The sequence below is a fragment of the Sinohyriopsis cumingii genome, chromosome 15, assembly GCF_028554795.1.
Source record: "Sinohyriopsis cumingii isolate HCF-2022 chromosome 15, ASM2855479v2, whole genome shotgun sequence".
In the NCBI taxonomy this organism is placed as follows: Eukaryota; Metazoa; Mollusca; class Bivalvia; order Unionida; family Unionidae; genus Sinohyriopsis; species Sinohyriopsis cumingii.
This window is the reverse complement of record NC_142975.1, coordinates 11,945,152-11,972,190: the sequence shown is the minus strand read 5'-3', so window position 1 is coordinate 11,972,190 and position 27,039 is coordinate 11,945,152. Positions and strand designations below refer to the sequence as shown.

General features: G+C 37.7%; 1 protein-coding gene across 2 annotated transcripts in view; it reads right to left on the bottom strand.

The window, feature by feature from the left end:
- Positions 1–249: 249 nt before the first annotated feature.
- The window catches only part of LOC149781265 (uncharacterized), a 33,763-nt gene continuing 6,973 nt past the window's right edge, over positions 250–27,039 (bottom strand). The window contains exons 1-4 of one of the 2 annotated variants that reach the window (XM_089934728.1): positions 24,710–24,727; positions 16,926–16,993; positions 9,901–10,084; positions 250–1,738 (exon numbers count right to left, since the gene is read on the bottom strand). In XM_089934728.1, the coding sequence (XP_089790854.1) occupies positions 1,515–1,738; positions 9,901–10,084; positions 16,926–16,961 (444 nt within the window). In that variant the 5' untranslated portion in view covers positions 16,962–16,993; positions 24,710–24,727 and the 3' untranslated portion in view covers positions 250–1,514. Of the gene's footprint in view, positions 1,739–9,900; positions 10,085–16,925; positions 16,994–24,709; positions 24,728–27,039 lie in introns of those variants that run through there. The other variant, XM_089934727.1, reaches the window with a different exon arrangement.

Here is a 27,039-nt window from a genome sequence, read left to right as displayed (position 1 = left end):
TCAGACATATTGATTCAGACATATGTGACTGCTGATTTTGTGTATCAGTGCACAAATAGAGAGACAGAGAAAGATTCAGCATGGACATGAAACTCGCTGTATTTTTCAGTCACATCATCAGATACAATTGTTTTATAAAACTAACAAACATGATTCAAAGAGTAAGAAACAGTTATTTCAAACTTCATTTAATTCATAGTGCCTACAATCAATCAATATCTGCCAAATACAGTAAAGGATGCCTGACAAGCTACTTGGCTGGTATTAATGGCACTTTTAACATAGTAATAGCTAAAATATGCTGAGAAATGGCAGTAATGTGTCTTTTTCCACACAATGAGACAGCCAACCATAGAACCCTTGATCCACGAAGAATGAGATTAGAGGCAAATTAACCATGCTAAATTACACATTCTATTCTTGATCAAGCTGCTGACTGACTTTGTGAAATACAATTCAGTATCTTATAATGCAGGTTTACTCAAACTAACTCACAAAAATAGCAAAAGAAAGAGTTTTAAAAAGTATATGTATAGTTTTCATGTATAAATAAACATCTATTTCTAAACAGTTTCTCAGTTTTGATTAGAGACTAATTTTGACAAGATCTGGATAGAGAAAAGTAGATGGGTCTGGTATAAATTATTGTGGAGAATCAACTCACTGCTTATAAAAGAATCTAGTATTCTTGTGCATAAATATTTGTTTTATTATTTATAGTAAAAGATATTCTATCCACAAATATACTAAATTGAAAAACACAAAAGCAATCTGAGAGTTTAAGACTTGTACAAAAACAAGTATATCACAATAATTATTACCAGTATACCATTACCATGCACCTAGATAATCCAACATGGCACACCAATCATATGTCTGTTGCAGTTTAGACCAGTCTGCCTTAGAATTGATGCCAAAAAGTCTAAAATCCAGACACAAACTCCCATTCCGACACCAGACAAATTTTTGGTGTAAAAAATTCAGGTCTCGAAAAAATGTTTTCCCTGTGTATTTTGTAATGCAAATATAAAGTCCAGATTATTTGGTATCGTTGTAGAGCTATGTTTATCTACTTTCTGTAATAATGCCCATTTCAGTCTATTTTAAATGACCTTGACATTTCAGAGCTCAGAAGTAGGGTACTACCTCTCGATGCACAAACATGGCATCAAGAATTAATGAGGTAATTGATGCAATAAATAAAGTAATCAGAGTGGTTTCATGGTCTGATTAAATCAAATGTTTCTGAACATGGGTGAAACATTCCTTAGCTTATATGCCAATTTGACCCTTTTTATTTTTTTGTCGGTCCTCAAAAATTTACCTGCTGTGCAGAAAATTTATTTACTAGTTAAAATTATTACAAATATGAAAATAAGATTTCTGGATAAATTTGGGGTAGATATTTACATTAATGATGGTATATAAAGTAAAGAAAATTATGCAACCTGTGCAAGAAATACATTACTTTTCACTGCATATAACAGGAAACACAAGTTCCAAAATCATCTTACTCAAAGGGTGAAGTCAGGAAAACACCAAAAGCCATACAGAATACACAAAATATAGCTACTATACTGACCCAAAATACACTCCATTTCATCACTTTCACTAACATCGAAACATGTCGCATTTACTCCATCAAATGAATGCACAAAATGGTACTGTTTATACGAGTTCTTGCACTTCTCACACAAGTCTTTCCCCCTATCCTCATTGCAGAATTCTATGCCAGAACCTGTCAAATGATTAAAATCAAATTAATAAAAAAATTCCAAAATTAAAAATAATGGAAGGAAAAACTCAGATTTAAGAGTTTGTGATTGGGATTTCAAGTGATCTAATAAAAATAAGGACAATTACAAATAAACAGACACAAATAGGCATCAACATGTCCATTGTCAGTGATCTGTCCAAATGAAAAATTCCTATTTTCAATGATTCAAATGATATCTGTCATAACTGACATTTTCAAAAAAATGTTTATAATTTGATACATAATAATAACAATTATAATAACAATAATAATAAGGACTTTGTATAATATATAATAATAATAATGAGGACTTTGTATACCACCTAATCTTTAGAAGCTTTAAGCGCTTTACAACATTAGACAACACCTATAAGATAAAAAACATGATATGAATATAAAAACCAACAACAAACAACATGAAATTAGAAAGCACAAAATCATGCTGAGAATATTTAAGGTAGGAAACATTATTAGGTCTTTAAGTTTGTTCTTGCAGTTGAAATAAGTGAGTTTTGAGAGCACTCTTGAATGGGATCACTGTGTCTTTGTGTCTAAGTTCAGTGGGCAATTCATTCCACATTGCTGGGCCCTGGTATCCAAAAGAATGCTGTCCATATGACTTTGTTTTCCTATTGGGAATAATGAGTATACGATTGTCAGAAGAGGAGCGTTTACACATGGGTGAGGTTGGGTAGGTATGTTGGACTAGAGTCTGACAGTGAAATGTAGCACAGAGAACAAATTTAGTGTTTGATTCTGGATCAAATGGATAGCCAGTGTAGGGTACAGAGCAGTGGGGAGGTGTGCTCTGATCGTGGTACTGTAAGTATGATTCGAGCAGCTGTATTTTGAACTTTCTGAAGTTTCTGGAGCAGATATTGAGATGAACCAGACAGAATTGAGTTACAATAGTCAAGTATTGAAAGTACTAATGAACACACAAGTGTTTTAGTGGCATCAACTGAAAGATATTTGATGCATCTCAGCTCAAAATATGCAGCCTTGCATATGTTCATGACATGTTGGTGCAATGTGAGAGTACTGTCCAGAGTAACCCCTAGGTTTCGAACTGATTGTGTGAATTTAATGTTGGTGTTGCCGATATTTATTGTTTGATGTAAAGGATGTGAATGAGAAAGTCTTTGTGTTGTGATCAGAATGGCCTCAGTTTTATCATCATTCATCATTCATCTGCAGCTTGTTACATGTCATCCATAATTTCACATCAGAAATGCACCTCTTTACACCTTGGATCATAGGTAGCATCAACTTCAGTTGGGTAGCTAAATTTGTATATTTGGGTGTCATCAGCGTACAATTGGTGAGACACTGGATGATGATCTATGACACTTTAGAGCGAATGAGTGTATAGAATGAAGAGAACAGGTCCAAGAACAGATCCCTGTGGAACACCACAACATAGATCAAGTGGGCTGGAGTGTATTCCATTTGCAGTTACAATTTGTGTCCTGTTGACCAAGTAGGACTTGAACTACATTAAGGCTATATCATGAATGCCAAATACATGCTGCGGACAGTGAAGTAACATATCATGGTCTATTGTGTCAAATGCTGCAGACAAATCAAGGAGGGTGAGGACTGTAATCTTTCCGCTATCCAAGAGAATGTCATTAACTACTTTTAGAAGAGTAGTTTGAGTACTGTGGCAAGGGTGAAATGCATATTGTACATTGCTAAAAAGACTGAATTCAGATGAGATACAAGCTGGGATAGAAGAACCTTTTCAAAGATTTTTTATATGAATGGGAGATTAGAAACTGGGTGGTAGTTCTTTAAATCGTTATGGTCTTGTGTTAGTTTCTTCAGCAGAGGCTTTACAATGGCAGTTTTGAAAACTGATCGTAAATGGTGCCCACTTTTTCTCTTTGTAGAGACAGAGAAAAAAAGGTTGGCTTCTTGACGAACTGAGGCAGTCAAAGAGACTATATTATTGACGTACATTCCCTGAAAACAGGCCCCTTTCCCTCATAAGCATTTAGAGTCAAGGACCTTTTTGCTTGAGATTCTGTCCAAAATCAAAGGTCTAAATCTTTTGCTCCTACAAGCCTGTCCTGACAAGAGCAATGAAAGAGATGATGGTCCAGACAGAGGCGTAACAATTGCCACCATGGTTGCTTGGAGAGATACGTAATATTCCTGAGTAGGTTTATTGCTAGATCATGCAAGTTTTTTATCTAGACTTACCTGAGAGGGACTATCAAAATTATCTTGCAATTCTAACTGCATATTTACTGAATTATTATCTTTAATTAGGTGTTAGGAAAATGCCCATAAACTCCCCCAACTGATTGACGGTATATTCACAACCCAAGTTTTAGGGCCTGGAATCCATGAAATCAAGGTGGCCCGTTTGTGGTTCCACCTTGTTGTGAAAGGTCCATCATCAGACACATTCAATCAAATACATATATATATGGATAACCTGACCCTTTCTTGCAGATAACACCAGTCAAGACAGAGTTTGCTGGGAATGTGTCTGATTAGAATGTTGATCTTAAGTTGGCAGCACATATGAAAAAACTGATAAACCAGGCAAATTGGTCAGGAAATTTGGTGACCCCCTGTTTAAGGTGGCAAGTCACCACTATAGAGTTGTCTGACATAATCAGGACTAGATTCTTGCTGAGTCTTCCCTTCCAGAACTAAAAGGCATTTATGATAACTTCCATATGGAGGTTGATATGAAAAGGTAGTCCCCCCAGACCCATTTGCTGCTGACTATTAAAGTCCTAAGCCACAACTGGGTTCCCCAACCAAGTCATTCGCATGTGTACATACTATCACTTCCAGCTGAGGTTTATCAGCAGGAATTCCTGTTGTGAGCCAACTGCACCACTGACACAGGAATTAATGATAATGACGTTTTGCTTGAGTGGACTGCAAAAGGGTGCCAAAAGTCATTTGTAACAGTCGCAAAAAACAGGCAGCTTTGCGGAATCGATTCTATTGCTATAATAAATAGCCTAAGAAGTTACAAACACTCTTGTGGAAATTCCGTCTAGATGGAAATGACTGTGCCAGTGTGACAATTCACATGATGCAGACATGAGGGAGATTTACATGACTGATTATAATCTCATTAACCAAGAGGACATAACACTGGGATAGGTGAAAGTCAGATTTTCCCAAATTCATGAGAAAACCAAGATGAATTAAAAGGGACAAGAGACAACACTTGCCCCTGAGAAGAACAGAGCCTACCATATGTTTTTGAAGGAAATATTCCAGATACGTCACCACTCCTGTAGAGGAAGTCAACTAGAACAGAGTCATTAGGCAATCCATAATTTGGTACAGATGTAGGAGCTGATATTTATATTGAATAGAGAACATGAAATTGGCAAATTTGTCACGGTGAGCAAACCAACGGCTGCAAATTAGGTGAATAAGGACTTGAAAGTAGTGTCTATAAATACCCCGAATAAAATACAGAGGCCATACTGAGAATTATAGCCATACCTTCGTTCTGTCGGTTTTTTGGGACTCCTATTCATGGAATTGAGATAGAGGATGTGATGACAATTTAGATCAGAACTATAACTTCATAACTCAAAGCAAAAGGTCAGTAGTTCTCCTGGGTAGATTGCTGAGCAAACAGAATTACATGTACTCTGAGACTGCAACTCATAATTTGGCAGTAAAACTTAAGACAAATTCTAAGGAAAGACAAAGCTTCGAAACGGTCAGAGAGTTATTTGTTTGATTTTCGCAGAATATTACAGCATCGTAATTGTAATTATTTGTAGTATTTATACTTAACTACTAGCATAATTTAGTATGTATAATTAACTTTGTAGTGTTTCATTTACATGCAAATGGGCTTGAGTGTTACATAGAGAATTATGTAGAATTATGAGCTCAAGATTGAGGGCATATTTGGAACCTCAGCAACTTGGCAAATGAAGCCTAGGATTGACCTCAACTTGCCGCTGACCTTTTCAGCATGGAACAACCATGAATAGAACCTGGAGCTTATAGTTTTCAAACAATCTGCACCATCCATTTGTCAATGAGCACAGTTATCATCCTTCTCTTGATCTGATGGCACATATGTTAGAAGGGGAGAGCAAGAAAGAGGAGGGTGTGGCATAAACGAAATTCAAAGCTGCTCCTAAATGACTTGCATCACCTATTCAATTTGCAGCAATAGATGACTGGAATCACAGGAACCTGCTGCCCCCCCCCCCCGCACTAGACAATCTGCAGGTGTGGTGATATTAGGCCACTAGACAGGAGGCTTGGGGGTGGAGAAACTTGGTTTCTTACCTCCCCTGTAAAGGTGTCTTCAGGACTGGTTTAGCTGTCATCTAATGTCATATGGTTGAGGTCTGAATGGTTTGTCAATCTTCTGTCCAATGTAGCTGGGACGGCTGGTTTCTAAGATGTGGATATAGGTGGAGCAGCAAGTTGTAGAGTTGCAAAACTGCTCCCATACAGCAAGGACGAACCACATGGTGTCATCCATGAAGCCAGAATGTGTTTCAGGTTTTTGTTTTAAATATAGTGGATTGAAAACATGCATTACAATGTATCAAGTTAAGGTTGGCAGAGGCAACCAACACATTTACCACTGAATGGTGGGATGCTCTGTTAATGACCTGAGCAATTCAGGTCATCAACTCTCAGAAATATTGGCCAAGTTCCCCCTCCCCCCATCCCATCAGAAAATTGCCAGGGAGGCAAAATCTCATACTGAAGATGACACAACCTGTAGCATGATTTTTGTAAACTCCACTTTATAAAAAGTGGAAGCAGACAAATTAACTTAAAATTTGTTATCTAACATTGTGAGTTCAGTATAGTAAGTGGCGTAATGTGTCCTGTGCCAGCCTGTTATTGGACTGCTTCAGAAAAACATAGCATTTTTGGGCTTAATTGACAAAAATATGGATAAATAATGATGACTATAATGTATTTGTCTTGCTTTACATTAGGTATCCAACTATGCATTCCTATTTTAATCAGTATTATTCATAATTCAGCACAGAACACACTAGCTGATATATTTCTGATATTTCATACACTTAATGATATGAATGGTGAATGCCACTAATGGAACAGTCCCATAAAATAGTGATGGTTATGGCATCTTGCAGGCCATAATTAGGGGGAGAAGAACACAAGTTTTATTGAATTTACATACTTTCAACCCCAATGTAAAGCCAACTCTCAAGGCAGCTATACTGAATGAATGACTGATGTCATTTTCTGTATATCATAAGAACTGCATTAGTCAAAACCTCATATTGACATATTCATCAATTTGGGAGATTAAGTAGCAATGATTGTTTTCAAGATTTCAAAATGTTGGCCACGTTGAGAGTCAATTTGCATCATTTTTTTTAATGATCACACCCAACTTCAAAATCACTTTCCACATAAGAGGGTTACAGTTAAAGTGGGCCTGGTGACCATATTGAATGTAAGATCAGCACCATTTCCATTTAGGACAGACAAGACATCATTAGAAGACGTCTGATGCAGGCACAATATTGATATAACCAACCAGTCTAGGAGACGAATTGATAATACGATTTTTCAGATGGCCACTGCAGCAGTCAAAACAGTGAAAACAGTATTTTCAAGAGGCATATGCCACTGTGATGGTATTACTGAATGACTGAGCAGCTCCATTTTCATTCAAGACCAACCAAAGATCATACAAGGATTTTTTGGGGGTAAAATCCCCATGTAGATATCATTATTCATTCGGGAGTAGTGATAACAAGAATTTCAAGATGGTAGCAGTGGCAGCCTTGCTGGACGTGGCATCATTTTTATTTGATGACATCATAAGAAGTCTGGTGAAAAACCCATGTCAAAATGACATTTTGGTCAGCAGGAGTAACAAAAACAAGATTTTCCAGATGGCTGCTGTGGTGGCCATATCTGAAATCAGATCAACACCATTTCTAGACATGATGAGAAATCTTCTTGTGAAAAGTCCATGCTGATATAGCCATCAATTTACGAGTTGTTTTTCTTGTTGTTGTAGGGTTTAATGCCATTTTTCGAGACTCAAACACATGCAGACAGTGGTGAGATGGCAGTGATCCATAATGGAGAGCAATTTAGACCACTCAGCTACTCAGGGGCCCACGAGGAGTAGTGATAACAAAATTCTCAAGCTGGTCTGAAATTTATAGGATTCTTCCGTAATCCAAACGCATGCCATCAACATAGTTTGGTAACAACAGATGGTTGACAACTAAAATTATTGTGTGGAAATCATATGGTAGCAAACAAACAGACTAATGGACAACATCATAACATAATACATTCTGCTTTGTGGCATTCATATATATATATATATATATATATATATATATATATATATATATATATATATATATATATATATATATATATATCAGGGATCGTCCTGGGCTTCGCCAATGTCGCAAATTGCGATTTTTTTTCCTTATTGGCAACAAAAATATCCCATCTGGCGATTTTTTTGGCGACAGACTTTTTGGTTATTTAATTTGTACATACAATCATGGATTTTGACTGGATAAATTAAAAGGGAGAATGAAAGGAAGCCACAAACTTGACTAAACAATGCATTGGAATCAATCTGTTACACAAACGATCCTTTGTTCGTATTGACAACCCCATCTTTAGAGTGCATTGTTACATCATAATCTGCTTATGCTGACATCTGGGCTGAGTACTGTATGCTGTGATACAGTCAATCATGCTACCAAACTATACCTACATACCTACAACTGACCGACTTCTGAAGACGCGAATAGAACAGATACAATTAACTGAATGGCTAATCCTTCTATTGTTGTTTTTTTTTTTTTACATATACCAATACAATAGTTTTGCTGAACCTTCATAGAAAACTGATAACCTTTGAAGTACCGACTATTGTGTATAAATACAAAGCAAATGGAAAAAATCTCAATCACAATTATATCTGTCGCCAGTGCAGCATTTTACTCATTGATCTTTTCCTTTTGCCATCAATCCATGTTATGGCTGCAGAGACTTAAACTCTGCAACAAGAAATAGCAAAAAAAAAAAAAACAGTTTTGCATAATTAATAATAATTATTTATTTCTCAAAATACAGGAGTGAAAGAATCCCTAAATTGGGTGTGAATTTATGCTTATATATATACGGTCCAATATTGCCAGGTATTGACTCATGTAAGTTTCATTCGTGGGAATGGAGATCCTATTTTGCTTGTCGAGAAAATGTATACAGCATTCAGTGATCATTCTTGGGATTTAGGAAGCAATTCACTTCAAGCTTTGTGAAGCTAGCCATGAGGGGGAGTGGGGGGGGGGCTGCCGAGAGACTACTGGTGTCACCTGTCAGCACTGTAGACTGTGAACATGGATTCAGTAAGATGAACCTCATAAGAACTGACATCAGAAATAAACTCTGCATCTCATATCTCGAGAATTTAATGAGAATCAGCATGTACAGATGTGAAAAATTAGACTTTGAAACTGCATTCAACAAGTTGGCAGCCCTAAATTCGCAACGGATCTTCATATAACACTTTGTAACATTTTGTTAATGCTTATTGTAATTAGAGTATTAACTAACCCATCTTTTATAATTTTCATTGCCTGTTACATTAATAGACTAAATTAACACTTCAAAAATGTACACTACTTGTTCTGGCGACACTTTTTGAAAACTGGCGACAAAATATTGAGGTTGGCGATTTTTTTGGCGACAGCTTTTTAAAAGCCAGGACCATCCCTGTATATATATATATATATATAATGACATTTTATTGTAATCAATGCAGTCACATTTTGTAGCTGGAAGTTTGACTTACTTCACTCTTTTTCACATCTTCACTAGACTCTCTCTCCATCAATTTGTATTTGATGGGAGAAGTAGTGAGGGACCATGTTCATTAAACCATGAGACAGTTCATTCATCTGCATTCATGAACTATCCCATACATAATGTGAAAGGTTCCTCCCTCTTCATTAACACAGCCTCACACTATCCATATGGGAAATTGATGGATGTGATCTTTCAGACCCAAATTAAATGCGGTTATAAAAATATCCTGCATACTATCCCAACCACCATCCCCCTCCACCAGGGGATATAATAACAACAAATTAAGTGTAACTGTCTAACTGAATCACCTGGTTCACAGTTGAAAATAGGATAGCAACATCTACCAACGCTGGGCTGCCATATGTATGGGAAGGTACAATTGGTACCTTTAGGGTAGGGATAACTCCAATCCTGCAAATGTGACGTTGGTATGATAGGTACTGAAGCCCTTCTCTCAGGCAATGTCACACTATAGAATTGTGGCATCAGGAGCTGCAAAAAAGCAAGAATATCAGTAACAGCAGGTTTTTAAAAAACCATTTCAAAACATTACTCATCCTGAAAGGTGAAAGATGACACAGTAACAATGAATTTCTATTGTTCCAATACAAAAGGTTTCTGTGTTTGTATCTCCATAAATATATCTGATTGCATGTCAGCATCGTTTTTTCTTTAATGAAAGGTCTTTATGCCAGAATTCACTGTCAACAGTACTGGAAGTATCACTGTCAATAGTAATGGAAGTACTACTGTCAAGAGTAGTGGAAGTGTCACTGTCAATAGTCCTGGAAGTATCACTGGCAATAGTCCTGGAAGTATCACTATCAATGGTACTGGAAATATTACTGTCAATAGTACTGGAAGTATCACTGTCAATAGTACTGGAAGTATCACAATAGTCCTGGAAGTATCACTGGCAATAGTACTGGAAGTATCACTGGCAATATATTTCTATTAAAAATGATGTGTACTGCTGTACCTCCGAGCTCAATGTGGCATTTGTGCTGACAATGAGTGCCCCAACTAAAAATATATTTTGTAACATTTACAAGACACAAGATTTCAAAGGATACACTAGTCACTTTGACTTTTTGGAGTGGTACAACTACTCAATCTGGCTGTACATACATTTCATACATATCTAGATTATAAGACTACTTATAGTTTTAATAAGAAAAGATAAATGTTGTACAAGACTGTGTTGGTAACAGTACAGCTGCAGGGACTTTCATTAAAAACAATGAAAATACCATGTTACATTGTTTTTAACCTACATAAAACAGGATCACAATAAATGATGTGAATGGTAACATTACTGAATGCTTCAATTTATTAGAAATTTTCAGTATCATATTTTCTGGTCTAAAATTATCAGATTATGGCTTGTAGAATCTTTCACTTCATCATAATAGGACATATCTCCATTTTGTATTCAGTGTGACAGTAAATATACATGTATCTGATTAATAGGAAAAGGATGTAAATGTTTTACACTATGTTAGAGTGTCCTGTTAAAAATAAAATTTGGTTTGCAGCTTTATATTTTTAAAATATATAGACAGATATGAAAAGACAATCCAGAACTGTCAGAAATAATATTTTTATTACTTGACATTCTAATACCATATTTTTTTAAATAAGTGAATTTAATAAAATGTATATAAATCATCAACATTTGCCAGGTTTAAATTCACAACTTCATGTAAAGGCAGGGTTTGACAATAACTTTTTTAAGCAGGAAGCCCACAGGACTTCTGCTTTTGGAAAGTGGTGGTCCTTCTTACTGATAGAAGGCCATGATCTGGGAGGGTTGGGGGTGGCAGAGAGACATTATCAAGAAATCTCCATCTTTTTCAAACACTGTAACCATATAACAAAACATCAGTCACCTAAATGCTTGATGCTCTTATATGATTAGCAATGTAAGGGCCCAAATGACAATTTATAGTAAGCTCCCAAACAACAATAATTCAGTTTAATAGCATAGGCATGATCGTTGCATTGTTTTAACTTTGTTTCATTTTCAATTTTTGCTGTGTTTGACATGTTCACAATTAAAAGAAAGATTTATATAATCCTATAACAGACAGATATATGTTTAATATCCACAATTTAAAATTGCAGGCCTGACGGACCCGACACAGCTTTAGGAAAGTGGTGGTCCTTCTGAAAATCTGATGCCTTGGGCCAGCAGACCTGCATTAGTGTCAAACCCTGATAATGGACTTCTCATTTCTAACAATGGAAGTCCAGAACATCCAGGCATGTGTCTTAAGTGTGCATTTCCCTTGTACAGCGAATACATTCAGTGTTGCACCTTGGATCCTAAGGGGAAGGGACATACAACAAACATAGTATCCTCCCAACCCTCCAGATTTTGGGGACACACAATATTTCAAAGGGACAAGGGAAAATTGTAGTACATAATGCAGTAGATAATGAGATAATCTTACTTGCTTTAACAGTTTTGTCAACATAACATTTTGTTTTTGCACTGTACTATCATATTTTCTTTGGACACTTACATTATTGCAATAAATGTTATTGTCTGTGATCAGGTAACTGATGTAAACATTATTATGTTTTGAATATCTGGTTAACAAGAAATTAATTGCACCACTGATTTCTACATACTGGATCTTGCTATCCTTTTACACACTTATTATCATTAATTTTATGTGAGTAGGCATTAATTGGTAGTAATATTATAAACTTACGAGATTCCTTTGACAGGTGAATTTGGAATTAATTAGCACTCTTCTCTAATAATTAAAAACATGGGGGAATTCATGCTAAACACGATCAATGTACACAAAATGTTGCACCCACAAGCAGTATTTATGATCTGTTTTCTCTGTGTTAATTACAGGAGATGAATACATACTTACAGCTTGGCAAACAATTAAGGGGATAAAATTAAGTGTTCACAGTCTCAAATGTTGAATTGTCAAATATTTTGATGCATGTTGCCAATTTCAAGGTGACTACATTGATAATTTTTAAGTAAAATGGACAAAATGTGCATTTGTAAATTCATCAGTTGTCAGTATTCCAGTATTATTGACAGTGATTATTCCAGTACTATCAGCAGTGATACTTCCAGTATACTGACAGTGATATTTCCAGGACTCTATCCAATGATACTTCCAGTACTATGGGCAGTGATACCTCAAGTACTATTGGCAGTGATACTTCCAATACTATTAACAGTGATGCTTCCAGTACTATTGACAGTGATGCTTCCAGTACTATTGACAGTGATACTTCGAAAACTATTGACAGTCATACTTCCAGTACAATTGGCGGCATGGCTCATGAACATACTTTTTTTTTACAAGCAATTTACATAGATATGCTTAAATCAACTAATGGCAGTATAGCTGACTCACAATAAACACTTTTTACAAGCCATCTGCATAGATTTGCATAACCTAATGAATAAAATCTTGGACTCCATGACACCGTTATCAAACTCCACACTAGAAGGACATGGTAATGATATTTAGGCAGGAAAAAACTGAGTGTTGGCATTGTTTTCTTTACTAGGCATTGTAAATGAGTGTTGACATTGTTTTCTTTACTAGGCATTGTAAATCAATTACAATGAACAATTAACTGGTTGAAATGATGGTAGAAACAAGCTGCATTTCTGAATTGTTCACTTCTGGGATAGATGGTTTGTAATTTGGCTTATAATCTGGCTGCAAAGGTACAAGAAAAGAATGTACTCAGAATGTCCCCAGGGGAAGACTTAGGGGGCTACTTTTTACTTGCCTGCAGAGCCATTCAATTCAGAAATATAAATGACTACATTTACACTAAATTTCAGTACAACTTTATAATAAAAACTGCACTCATTTTAAATAAAAGAATACAAGAAAACTGAAACCATTTACAAATTTGAAACATACAATGCTGCAATGGAAGACCAGCCATATAAATCTGACCAGAACATGACATGAAATGACATCATTCTGACCTTGACTAGAATGTTTAAATTCACTTCATTTGTACAAATAAATACTCTAAATACAATGCGCCAATACAAAATCAAGGACTGCTAACATATTGCAACTAGAACCAAATAATTGGTGCAATGCATTCCATGACTGGATGAAAACTTTATTTCACGGCAAGCAAAAGCAGTTTTGTCAATTCAGTGTACATTAAGTGTAGCATTGTACCCTGATGTAAACAATGTACACACTACAGTGATAACAGTCTATGTGTCAGTCAGGATTACACACAGTGTCGCATGGTACTTTGATGTAAACAATATACACACTACAGTGATAACAGTCTCTTTATCAGTTCAGGATACACACAGTGACACATGGTACCCCGATGTAAACAATATACACACTACAGTGATAACAGTCTATGTGTCAGTTCAGGATACACACAGTGTCGCATGGTACCCTGATGGAAACAATATACACACTACAGTGATAACAGTCTATGTGTCAGTCAGGATACACACAGTGTCACATGGTACTTTGATGTAAACAATATACACACTACAGTGATAACAGTCTCTTTGTCAGTTCAGGATACACACAGTGTCGCTTGGTCCCTGATGTAAACAATATATACACTACAGTGATAACAGTCTATGTGTCAGTTCGGTATACACAGTGTTGCATGGTACCCTGATGTAAACAATATATACACTACAGTGATAACAGTCTATGTGTCAGTTCAGTATACACAGTGTTGCATGGTACCCTGATGTAAACAATATACACACTACAGTGATAACTGTCTATGTGTCAGTTCAGTATACACAGTGTTGCATGGTACCCTGATGTAAACAATATACACACTACAGTGATAACAGTCTCTTTGTCAGTTCAGGATACAGAGTGTCGCATGGTACCCTGATGTAAACAATATACACACTACAGTGATAACTGTCTATGTGTCAGTTCAGAATACACACAGTGTCGCATGGAACCCTGATGTAAACAAATATACACACTACAGTGATAACAGTCTATGTGTCAGTTCAGGATACACAGTGTTGCATGGTACCCTGATGTAAACAATATACACACTACAGTGATAACTGTCTATGTGTCAGTTCAGAATACACACAGTGTCGCATGGAACCCTGATGTAAACAAATATACACACTACAGTGATAACTGTCTATGTGTCAGTTCAGTATACACAGTGTTGCATGGTACCCTGATGTAAACAGTATACACACTACAGTGATAACAGTCTCTTTGTCAGTTCAGTGTTAGAATTCTGGACATTTTGAACTAGAATATGTCTGGATATCTGTTAATAGAACCCACAGATCTGGACATCTGTTAATAGAACCCACAGATCTGGACATCTGTTAATAGAAACCACAGATCTGGACATCTGTTAATAGAACCCACAGATCTGGACATCTGTTAATAGAACCCACAGATCTGGACATCTGTTAATAGAACCCACAGATCTGGATATCTGTTAATAGAAACCACAGATCTGGACATCTGTTAATAGAACCCACAGATCTGGACATCTGTTAATAGAAACCACAGATCTGGACATCTGTTAACAGAAACCACAGATCTGGATATCTGTTAATAGAAACCACAGATCTGGACATCTGTTAATAGAACCCACAGATCTGGCTTAAATTATGGAAATTCCACTGTTTTATTTCTTCTTCACTGACTGTATACTGTTGATATAATACACCTAATACACATAAATCAACTGAAATTAGACTAAACACAATGAGAGCAGGATTTCAGTGAATTAAAAACAGATTAGCATAGGATGGGTAGGGGTAGGGTACTGTGTACATCTCAAACCCATCTAATTGTCTCACCAAAGCAAACAACTAAATGTACTTGTTCAAAGGAAAATCATTTCATCCCCACTATTTGTTCTCGTAAAATGATGGATAAAACATCTTTAACAATACAATACATGGATTGGGGCATGGAAAATGCTTTGAATTCACAAGTTTGACATCTGTATGGTTGACAGTAAATTCCATGGTAAATCAATTTCCAGTAAAATATACCATCGCTGGACAACTTCAAAGTAATTATCCCTCATTTCACATAGAATGACACACAAAAATCCCATTGAATTTCATGCCATTTTCTAAGCCTCATCTTACTAAATCAGCACGTGATTTTATTTTGAAGCATGTTTTTACTGTCCTCACCTCATACACTAGACTTGTAAGACTAAAAATACATGGTGCATATACAGACATGTGACTAGACATCCCCCATTTTCATGGTTGATTTCATAGTACAATTCACCACTACAATGATGCTCTACTGACCAAAAAGAATTGCCAGGAATTCAAGATAATACCATCTCTTCCTTTTAACTTCTTAGTGATGAAACTGTCTATAAATAAACATTTTTAACATATCAGCTTAAGAGGGTTGGCTTTTAAACATCTATGTACAGTACCTGCAAAACAAACAATGAAGTGATCTATAAACAATAGTTGGTCATTTTCTACTCAAAAGCACAAAACTGGTATATATATATATACATATGTATATGTATGTATGTATATGTATATATAATGCCTAAGTGATCAGTGCAGCAGCAGCAGAGGCAGTTGTATTTAACATGTTTGGACAGACAATCTGGAATAAAACCTGGCCCATCATTTTAAAAGATACATTTTTCAATGGGTTCAAAAGAAATTCTCTACAATTTTTAAACATTTCTGGTGTCTATTTAAATTTTGGTTTCCTTGTCTTTCCTCGGGGTCTGAAAACTATAATAATCCTCTTGCCCAGCAAAGCTCTTGTACAAGTCTGATCAAAACACATTTCCAGTTGAAAGTATAGAATTTCGATGAAAAAAGTTGGCAATATTCTCAACAAATAGCCCATTGATGAAAGAGAACACTGGTAAGCCCTGACTCACCTAATCATGAGTAGAAAAGCTATTTGACTACCATTTTGAGCTGATCAGGTCAATTTTCAACCCATGTTTATAGCACGAGTTACCCTCTAAAATATTCCTGTCAAAGTCCATCCAAAAGTTCTTAAGTCATGCCCAAAATATGAATAAAAAACAGTTATTTTTTTGTTTTAGGCTAATTAGAAACAATGTCAGTGAAAGGTTAACAGGCCTAGAATTTAACCTAAATTTCTTTGTATCCAGAAGACCAGGTGGAATTAAAAATTTACCAGTCACAACGCTAATCCTACCCACATAACAATGTCAGACACATACTGAGATTAACTAGCCCTATGACTATTTAAATTATGAAAACTATTAGTCCAACAAGAATTTCACTATCCTCAGGCTACCATATTACTGTTAATTTCAAGCCCTGAGTCAGGATTAATTAACTTACCAGAAGGCCAAATACAGTCCTCTGAATATCTGGCATTTCTATACAAGGACCTTCCCTTCAGTGCCAAGCTGTAAAAGGAAAATAACACAGTAAAGTGCATATATATATATATATATTCTCTTTAATATTCTTAAGAAATCATACATATTATCAACTAATGATTAGTGTAAAAATTAGTGTAAAGATACAAGAAAAAAGATCCTTTATAAACACACCCATGTAGTATTGCCATTAACACAGAAAATAGTTACCTAATATAAGAGATATGTCACCTTCAACTGGCAGTGACAAAGACATCATGGAAGTCGCTTTTCAGTTCATCGACCAACTTAAAATACCTAAGCAAGTCATATGATTTATCATATGCGAAAAACTTTATATAATGTTTTTGTAAGTCGCTCAGTGGCATAGAAACTGAACAACCAACCTTGCAGTTGCTGATTGCTGATGCATGACCTAGAGGCTGGGGTGGGGGTGGGGGAATTGTATTGTGTTGGGAGAATTAGGCTTTGCATAACGGGGGATAATTTCTTGATAAGCCAATGCACTTTCTCTTAAAGAATCTTCTCAAGCCACAGCTTTATCGCCCATGTTGCAATTCTTTGCTTCTCAAAATTCTGCATTAACCTGCTTTGTCAATCACTGCAAGTGCCAGTACAATTTTCTTGATAGTTGAGTGTAATACAAAATGACCTTTCACACCATTTGGATGAGTCAAGGATTCTCTTTGAAAAACAGTTCCTTATCGATCAATAAAACTGGCACTTTCACTAACAGACATTAGTTTGTTACATTGTTTTGCCAACAATGCACTTTTGTTTCTTCACAATCATGACAAATCAGGAAATCTCCACACAGGCAGTCATGCGTGATAAAGGAGCATTGAAAATTATCACCCATGTCTTGCAATGATGCTTTAAAAATAATAATCCTAGCAGCTTCTATCTGCTACTTACAAACCCTATCAGCAAATACAGCAATGGCCCATTAGCCACTATTACAGTCCCCATCAGTAAATACATCAGTGGCCCATTAGCCGCTATTACAGTCCCCATCAGTAAATACATCAGCAGCCCATTAGCTGCTATTACAGTCCCTATCAGTAAATACATCAGCGGCCCATTAGCCGCTATTACAGTCCCTATCAGTAAATACATCAGCGGCCCATTAGCCGCTATTACAGTCCCTATCAGTAAATACATCAGCGGCCCATTAGCTGCTACTACATCAAAAAGTGTGGTCATTTACAAAACAACTGGGGTTACAAAAAATTTGCCCATTTCTTTATCAATTAAAGAAATTCATACAAATCCTATTATCACTGGCACTTGTTTGGTGGATTATTTAATTCATTCATTCATTCATTCATTCATTCATTCATTCACTAATAAATTAATTAATTAAAGATTAACTTGTCCAGCATTTAGGCTTAAACATCATTGCTGAGTCAGACTTCAACATTGTTTTCTACAATTTCCTTCTCTACCAACATAACTGTGTCTAAAGTTCAAGATGTTGTCATTTGGGTGGACTAGGAAATTTTAACAAACCCTGTAATAATCTGACTCAGTCAATATTGTGACATAATTATGCTTCAAGCAAGCAAGAAAATTTCAAGGTTAGACATATAATTATCAGTACTACAAGTCGACTCACATGTACTGCGGCTAACTTTAATTTTTAAAAAGAACTGGCAGGCACTGGCAAAAGTATTCATCTTTGGCTTGATGCCAAGTTAAACATATTGTCAGACTGCCTTAACTGCTGATATGTATCTATCACTACTACATAAAAGCAAAGCCTAAGTTCTGTAATCTACTAAGGGTACTGGTCCTTGGACAGTGGCTAGTATTTTACATTTTTACCAATATTTCAAGGAAGAATTTTGGACCGACTGACTGATATGCAAAATCTCATTTACCGGTAATCATCAAGACTCCCAGTTAGGTTTGTTGCCGCATTGGCTAATGCCCCCAGTGCTTGCATACTTCCTTTATCATATGTAGAATCTTTATGTACAAATGTTTAGAAATGATAAGCAGAACAAATACAAATATGAATGCTAATATCAACAAAACTGCCCTTAATTGACAATTTGGGATTCTGTATTTCATATATATAAAAAAACGAATAATCAGCAGGAATCGATCATCATTATTCTGTGGTCACACATTAACATGTCCTGACTTGACTTGTACTAACTGCCTTTCATGCTTCAGAACAATGGTTATGGGTCTATACAAGTCTTTGCTATCAGGTCAGTGAATGGGTCTATACAAGTCTTTACAATCATAACAATAGTCATGGGTCTATACAAGTCTTTACCATCAGGACAATGGTCATGGGCCTATATAAGTCTTTACCATCAGGACAATGGTCATGGGCCTATACAAGTCTTTACCATATGGACAATGGTCATGGATCATAGGTCTATACAAGTCTTTACCATCAGGACAATGGTCATGGGTTTATACAAGTCTTTACCATCAGGACAATAGTCATGGCTTTATACAAGTCTTTACCATCATGACAATAGTCATGGGTCTATACAAGTCTTTGCCATCAGGACAATGGTCATGGGCCAATACAAGTCTTTACCATATGGACAATGGTCATGGATTATAGGTCTATACAAGTCTTTACCATCAGGACAATGGTCATGGGTTTAAACAACTCTTTACCATCATGACAATAGTCATGGGTCTATACAAGTCTTTACCATCAGGACAATAGTCATAGGTCTATACAAGTCTTTACCATCATGACAATAGTCATGGGTCTATACAAGTCTTTACCATCAGGACAATGGTCATGGGCCAATACAAGTCTTTACCATATGGACAATGGTCATAGGCCTATATAAGTCTTTACCATCAGGACAATGGTCATGGGCCTATACAAGTCTTTACCATCATGACAATGGTCATGGGCCTATATAAGTCTTTACCATATGGACAATGGTCATAGGCCTATAGAAGTCTTTACCATCAGGACAATGGTCATGGGTATATACAAGTCTTTACCATCATGACAATGGTCATGGGTCTATACAAGTCTTTACCACCAGGACAATGGTCATGGGTATATACAAGTCTTTACCATCAGGACAATGGTCATAGGCCTATACAAGTCTTTACCATCAGGACAATGGTCATAGACCTATACAAGTCTTTACCATCATGACAATGGTCATGGGTCTATACATGTCTTTGCCATCAGGACAATGGTCATGGATCATAGGTCTATACAAGTCTTTACCATCAGGACAATGGTCATGGGCCTATACAAGTCTTTACCATCAGGACAATGGTCATGGGCCTATACAAGTCTTTACCATCAGGACAATGGTCATGGGCCTATATAAGTCTTTACCATATGGACAATGGTCATAGGCCTATACAAGTCTTTACCATCAGGACAATGGTCATGGGCCTATATAAGTCTTTACCATCAGGACAATGGTCATGGGCCTATACAAGTCTTTACCATATGGACAATGGTCATGGATCATAGGTCTATACAAGTCTTTACCATCAGGACAATGGTCATGGGTTTATACAAGTCTTTACCATCAGGACAATAGTCATGGGTTTATACAAGTCTTTACCATCATGACAATAGTCATGGGTCTATACAAGTCTTTGCCATCAGGACAATGGTCATGGGCCAATACAAGTCTTTACCATATGGACAATGGTCATGGATTATAGGTCTATACAAGTCTTTACCATCAGGACAATGGTCATGGGTTTAAACAACTCTTTACCATCATGACAATAGTCATGGGTCTATACAAGTCTTTACCATCAGGACAATAGTCATAGGTCTATACAAGTCTTTACCATCATGACAATAGTCATGGGTCTATACAAGTCTTTACCATCAGGACAATGGTCATGGGCCAATACAAGTCTTTACCATATGGACAATGGTCATAGGCCTATATAAGTCTTTACCATCAGGACAATGGTCATGGGCCTATACAAGTCTTTACCATCATGACAATGGTCATGGGCCTATATAAGTCTTTACCATATGGACAATGGTCATAGGCCTATAGAAGTCTTTACCATCAGGACAATGGTCATGGGTATATACAAGTCTTTACCATCATGACAATGGTCATGGGTCTATACAAGTCTTTACCACCAGGACAATGGTCATGGGTATATACAAGTCTTTACCATCAGGACAATGGTCATAGGCCTATACAAGTCTTTACCATCAGGACAATGGTCATAGACCTATACAAGTCTTTACCATCATGACAATGGTCATGGGTCTATACATGTCTTTGCCATCAGGACAATGGTCATGGATCATAGGTCTATACAAGTCTTTACCATCAGGACAATGGTCATGGGCCTATACAAGTCTTTACCATCAGGACAATGGTCATGGGCCTATACAAGTCTTTACCATCAGGACAATGGTCATGGGCCTATATAAGTCTTTACCATATGGACAATGGTCATAGGCCTATACAAGTCTTTACCATCAGGACAATGGTCATGGGTATATACAAGTCTTTACCCTCATGACAATGGTCATGGGTCTATACAAGTCTTTACCATCATGACAATGGTCATGGGTCTATACAAGTCTTTACCATATGGACAATGGTCATGGATCATAGGTCTATACAAGTCTTTACCATCAGGACAATGGTCATGGGTTTATACAAGTCTTTACCATCAGGACAATAGTCATGGGTCTATACAAGTCTTTGCCATCAGGACAATGGTCATGGGCCAATACAAGTCTTTACCATATGGACAATGGTCATGGATTATAGGTCTATACAAGTCTTTACCATCAGGACAATGGTCATGGGTTTATACAACTCTTTACCATCATGACAATAGTCATGGGTCTATACAAGTCTTTACCATCAGGACAATAGTCATAGGTCTATACAAGTCTTTACCATCAGGACAATGGTCATGGGCCAATACAAGTCTTTACCATATGGACAATGGTCATAGGTCTATACAAGTCTTTACCATCAGGACAATGGTCATGGGTATATACAAGTCTTTACCATCAGGACAATGGTCATAGACCTATACAAGTCTTTACCATCATGACAATGGTCATGGGCCTATGCAAGTCTTTACCACCAGGACAATGGGCATGGGTATATACAAGTCTTTACCATCATGACAATGGTCATAGGCCTATACAAGTCTTTACCATCATGACAATGGTCATGGGTCTATACATGTCTTTGCCATCAGGACAATTGTCATGGATCATAGGTCTATACAAGTCTTTACCATCAGGACAATGGTCATAGGCCTATACAAGTCTTTACCATCAGGACAATGGTCATGGGCCTATATAAGTCTTTACCATATGGACAATGGTCATAGGCCTATACAAGTTTTCACCATCAGGACAATGGTCATGGGTATATACAAGTCTTTACCATCATGACAATGGTCATGGGTCTATACAAGTCTTTACCATCATGACAATGGTCATGGGTCTATACAAGTCTTTACCACCAGGACAATGGGCATGGGTATATACAAGTCTTTACCATCATGACAATGGTCATGGGCCTATGCAAGTCTTTACCACCAGGACAATGGGCATGGGTATATACAAGTCTTTAACATCATGACAATGGTCATGGGCCTATGCAAGTCTTTACCACCAGGACAATGGGCATGGATATATACAAGTCTTTACCATCAGGACAATGGTCATGGGTCTATACAAGTCTTTACCACCAGGACAATGGGCATAGGTATATACAAGTCTTTACCATCATGACAATGGTCATAGGCCTATACAAGTCTTTACCATTATGACAATGGTCATGGGTCTATACATGTCTCTGCCATCAGGACAATGGTCATGGATCATAGGTCTATACAAGTCTTTACCATCAGGACAATGGTCATGGGTCTATACAAGTCTTTACCATCAGGACCCATGCGACAGAAATCTAGCTGTTTTGCTAACCTTACTTTTCTTATCTCATTCTGGTTGTCTCATTCTGGTTGCCTCAGTCGTAGTGTCCAAGCACTATGAACTACTTTTAAAAGAAGAAACCCTTGTTGTTTTCTGCTGTGCCCAACAGAGTTGGCATACAATCAAACAACAACAACAGATAAATAAAAAAATAAAATATTCAGTCATAAAGCAATTTAAGGTCTCTCCAACTATGATAACACACCATAAAAAACATTTTCAGAGACATGAAGTTATTTGGTATTATGCTAGAAACTATATACAGCATGGCGGATTCTATCTTATCTGTAACTTAGTCAATTTTCAGGTCAACGTAATTAATGTAGCTAAAAGTATGTGATTAGTTTCAAATACTTCATACGAAACGAATTACGTACATTTAGCTAGATTTAATGATGCTGACCTGATGCTATTTTATCTTGTGATCGCACTCCTTATTGAACATATTTATGTTGTGGCTTATTCTGCAGATTTAAATGATCACTCATGAAATAATGTTCAAAACATAATTTTTTAAAGAATAAAGCTTTAGAGCAATGGAAACAAAGTATGCAAAATGAAATGATCTATTTGATTTCAAGTGAGTGAATTACAATAAATACAGAAAAAAGATCTGATTTCTTCATAATTTTTTTTAAATAAACAATTTGAAAAGTGAAATATTTTTACATTTTATCTACTTATTGTCATGCTCTTTAAACTCACTTCTTCCCTGTATGTCAATGTCTATTTAAGAGAGGTGTCTATTTAAGATTGGCATCTACTTAAAAGAAGTGTCTTTTTAAGACAGGTGTCTATTTAAGTCAGGTGATGTTTGTTGTACTTTATGTTTGTCAAGATTGGCATTGTAAGTTAATGTAATACACTCAATGCCAGTATGGAAAATGAGATATTATCATTTGCAGACAAGATGTATGGTATATTTGGTGATAATTACGTAAGTGGACTGGAAAAGTTACATGGAGTAAAATTGCACAATTCCTTTCCTGGGTCCAGTCCTAATGCCAATATGTAATGTCTACAAGCAAAGTGGATGAACAGATTTCAAGAATAATCTTTTTTAAAAAGACAGACCTGGGTTTTTTGACAATGTCAATACGAAAATTTACTTTTGAATGTTAAAGCATTTACCTCAAATTTTTTAATCAAAACTGATGCTAAAGATGCCAACGGGGTACCCGGGTGCACGTGTAGCCGCCCGTTAATAATAACCCGGGTAATAAAAACAGCAACCGGGTACCAATTTTTAACAAAACGTATGGCAAGTTCAGATCGAGACACAGAATAACATTTCAGTTCGATGTGCATTTTTTCATAATCACAGGGGCTCGTATGGCTGCTTACAGTTTACTTGTCATGCATATACTATATAATAATACAAGGAGGACACTTCTCCTTGCTCACGCGACCTATTTAAGAATCAACGCCGATATTTAATGTTAGACCGTCCAAACTTCGTGCTAGTCCGAGTTTCATCTGACCCTTGCCACCCCATTTTTGATACTTGGACATTTATGTTGGAGTGTACCATAACATAAATGTCCAAATATAAAAAACGGGATGACAAGGGTCAGAGGAAACTCGGGCTATATTTTGGGGTGTAGGGTCAGAGTCCATTCCCTATCAAAAAGCTGGAACTCGCCGACGCCATTTGGTGTCGGCATGGGGCAGCCGCTTATCGAGATATACCTGCATGAAAACGATAGGAATATAATTTATTTTCTCAGAAATTGCGATCATAGCATTCGTTATGTCTTTAATCCGCTGACAGACGAGACGAAAGTACACCGTGGCTGAAATTTTACCTGGATCTGGCTCTCGTCATTCCTAGTCACGTGACTACACAACTCTCGTAACCAACATGCCAATGACATCAGAGGCCATACAGTCAATAATACACACTTTCTAGTGTTGCTGTAGGAAAACAAATCTAACATGCAAATGAAAGTCACGTAATTTTTATAGAAAAATGAAACAACAGAAACTTCTCAAAATATTTATTGTAAAAACAACTACCGAAACTCTGAAAATATTGCAGCAATTTGAACAAAACCAAATTCACTACGCAGAGAACACATGTCAATGTGGGAGTCACGTCACACCAACAAAAACATCGCTAACATATGCTCGGTACTTCTTATAATAGGTTTTCTCTACCCTGCTGCGATACCGACAGGTTTTTGATCGTTGTTCTCAGAATAAATATGTTGAGAATTAGGAATTTGAACTCTTTCGCCCAGTTTTCGGTAATTATTTTGGCATCTCTTGGCATCCGTCCGTCTACGAGAGACGATGGCATAGCTCCAAAGTACGCTTTTGCTTATCCTTCTTTTTAACTCTCTTTTCAGCTTGCTTTATTCTTCTCTTTTCTTCTGCGTTTTGAACTCCCTGCCTGACAGCTAGACGCCAGCTGCAACGGTTGTTTGCACAGCTCTCCCAGTCGTTGACATTGATGTTTGCTGTCTTCATATCCTTCTTGCAAACATGTTTGTAGTGCAGATGTGGTCGTCCAGTTGGTCGTGCACCTTCTGCTAACTCCCCATATAACAGGTCCTTGGGAATGCGACCTGGGTCCATTCTCTTGACATGGCCGAGCCAGCGAAGGCGCCTCTCGCTGAGTATGGAGAACATGCTGTTCATGTTGGCGCGTTCTAGAACCTCTGTGTTAGGTACTTTGTCCTGCCACTGGATGTGCAGAATGCGCCGCAGACATCTCAGGTGGAAGCTGTTGAGTTTCCTCTCGTGTCCTGCATAGGTGGTCCATGTTTCGCTGCTGTAGAGAAGTGAGTTGAGCACGCACGCTTGGTAGACACGCAGTTTGGTCTTCTCTGTGAGGTTGGGGTTGTTCCAGACCCTCTGGTTAAGTCTGGCCATCACTGCTGCTGCCTTGGCAATCCTGCCGCCCACCTCAGAATCAATGGAGAGTGAGCTGGAGATGTTAGACCCGAGGTATGTGAAGTTCTCGACAACTTCCAAATTGTACCCATCGATGGAGACAGAGGGAGGGGAGTCTGTGTCCTGTGCCATGACATTCGTTTTCTTCAAACTGATGGTCAGTCCAAATGCCTTATATGCATGGGAGAGGCAGCATACCAGCTGCTGAAGTCCATCTTCCGTGTGTGATGTCAAGGCTGCATCGTCGGCAAAGAGCAATTCACGTATGAGTACCTCTGTGACTTTAGTCTTAGCACGGAGACGGGCGATGTTGAACAGCTTGCCGTCAGCCCTGGTATGGATGTACACTCCCTCGCTGCAGTCCTTGAATGCGTACTGGAGAAGCATGGAGAAGAAGATGGCAAAGAGCGTCGGTGCAAGGACACAGCCTTGTTTGACTCCGCTAATGACTGGGAATGCTTCAGATGTTGCGCCATTGAAGCACACTGTGCTGTGCATGTTCTCGTGGAATGACATAATGACAGCAAGCAGACGTGGGGGGCAGCCGATCTTCTGCAGGAGTCTGAAGAGTCCACTCCGACTAACCATGTCAAACGCCTTCGTCAGGTCTATGAAGGCAATGTAGAGGGGCATCCGCTGCTCGCGACACTTCTCCTGCAGCTGACGTAGTGAGAAGATCATGTCTACAGTTGACCTGCCGGCTCGAAATCCACACTGGGATTCTGGGTAGACGCGGGAGGCTAGGATCTGCAAGCGCGCCAAGGCAACACGGGCGAAGGCCTTTCCGACGATGCTGAGGAGGGAGATGCCCCGATAGTTGTTGCAGTCGCTACGGTCTCCTTTGTTTTTGTACAAAGTGACGAAGTTGGCGTCACGCATGTCCTGTGGGATGTATCCCTGTTCCCAGCAAAGGCAGAGGAGTGTGTGTAGGGGATGGAGCAGTGTTGGTTTTCCGCTCTTGAGGACTTCAGGCGGAATGCCGTCGCTTCCAGGAGCCTTCCCACAGGCAAGGCAATCGATGGCTTTTCCGAGCTCTTCCAGGGTGGGCTGTGTGTCTAGCTCCTCCATGACAGGCAGGTCTGGAATGGCGTCCAGGGCAGTTCCAATGACATTGTTTTGGGTTGCATATAGCTCGAGATAGTGCTCAACCCATCGCTGTAGTTGTTTCCCCTGGTCTGTGATGACATCGCCCGTCTTGGACTTGAGGGGGGCGGTCTTGTAGCTGGGGGGGGGGGGGGGC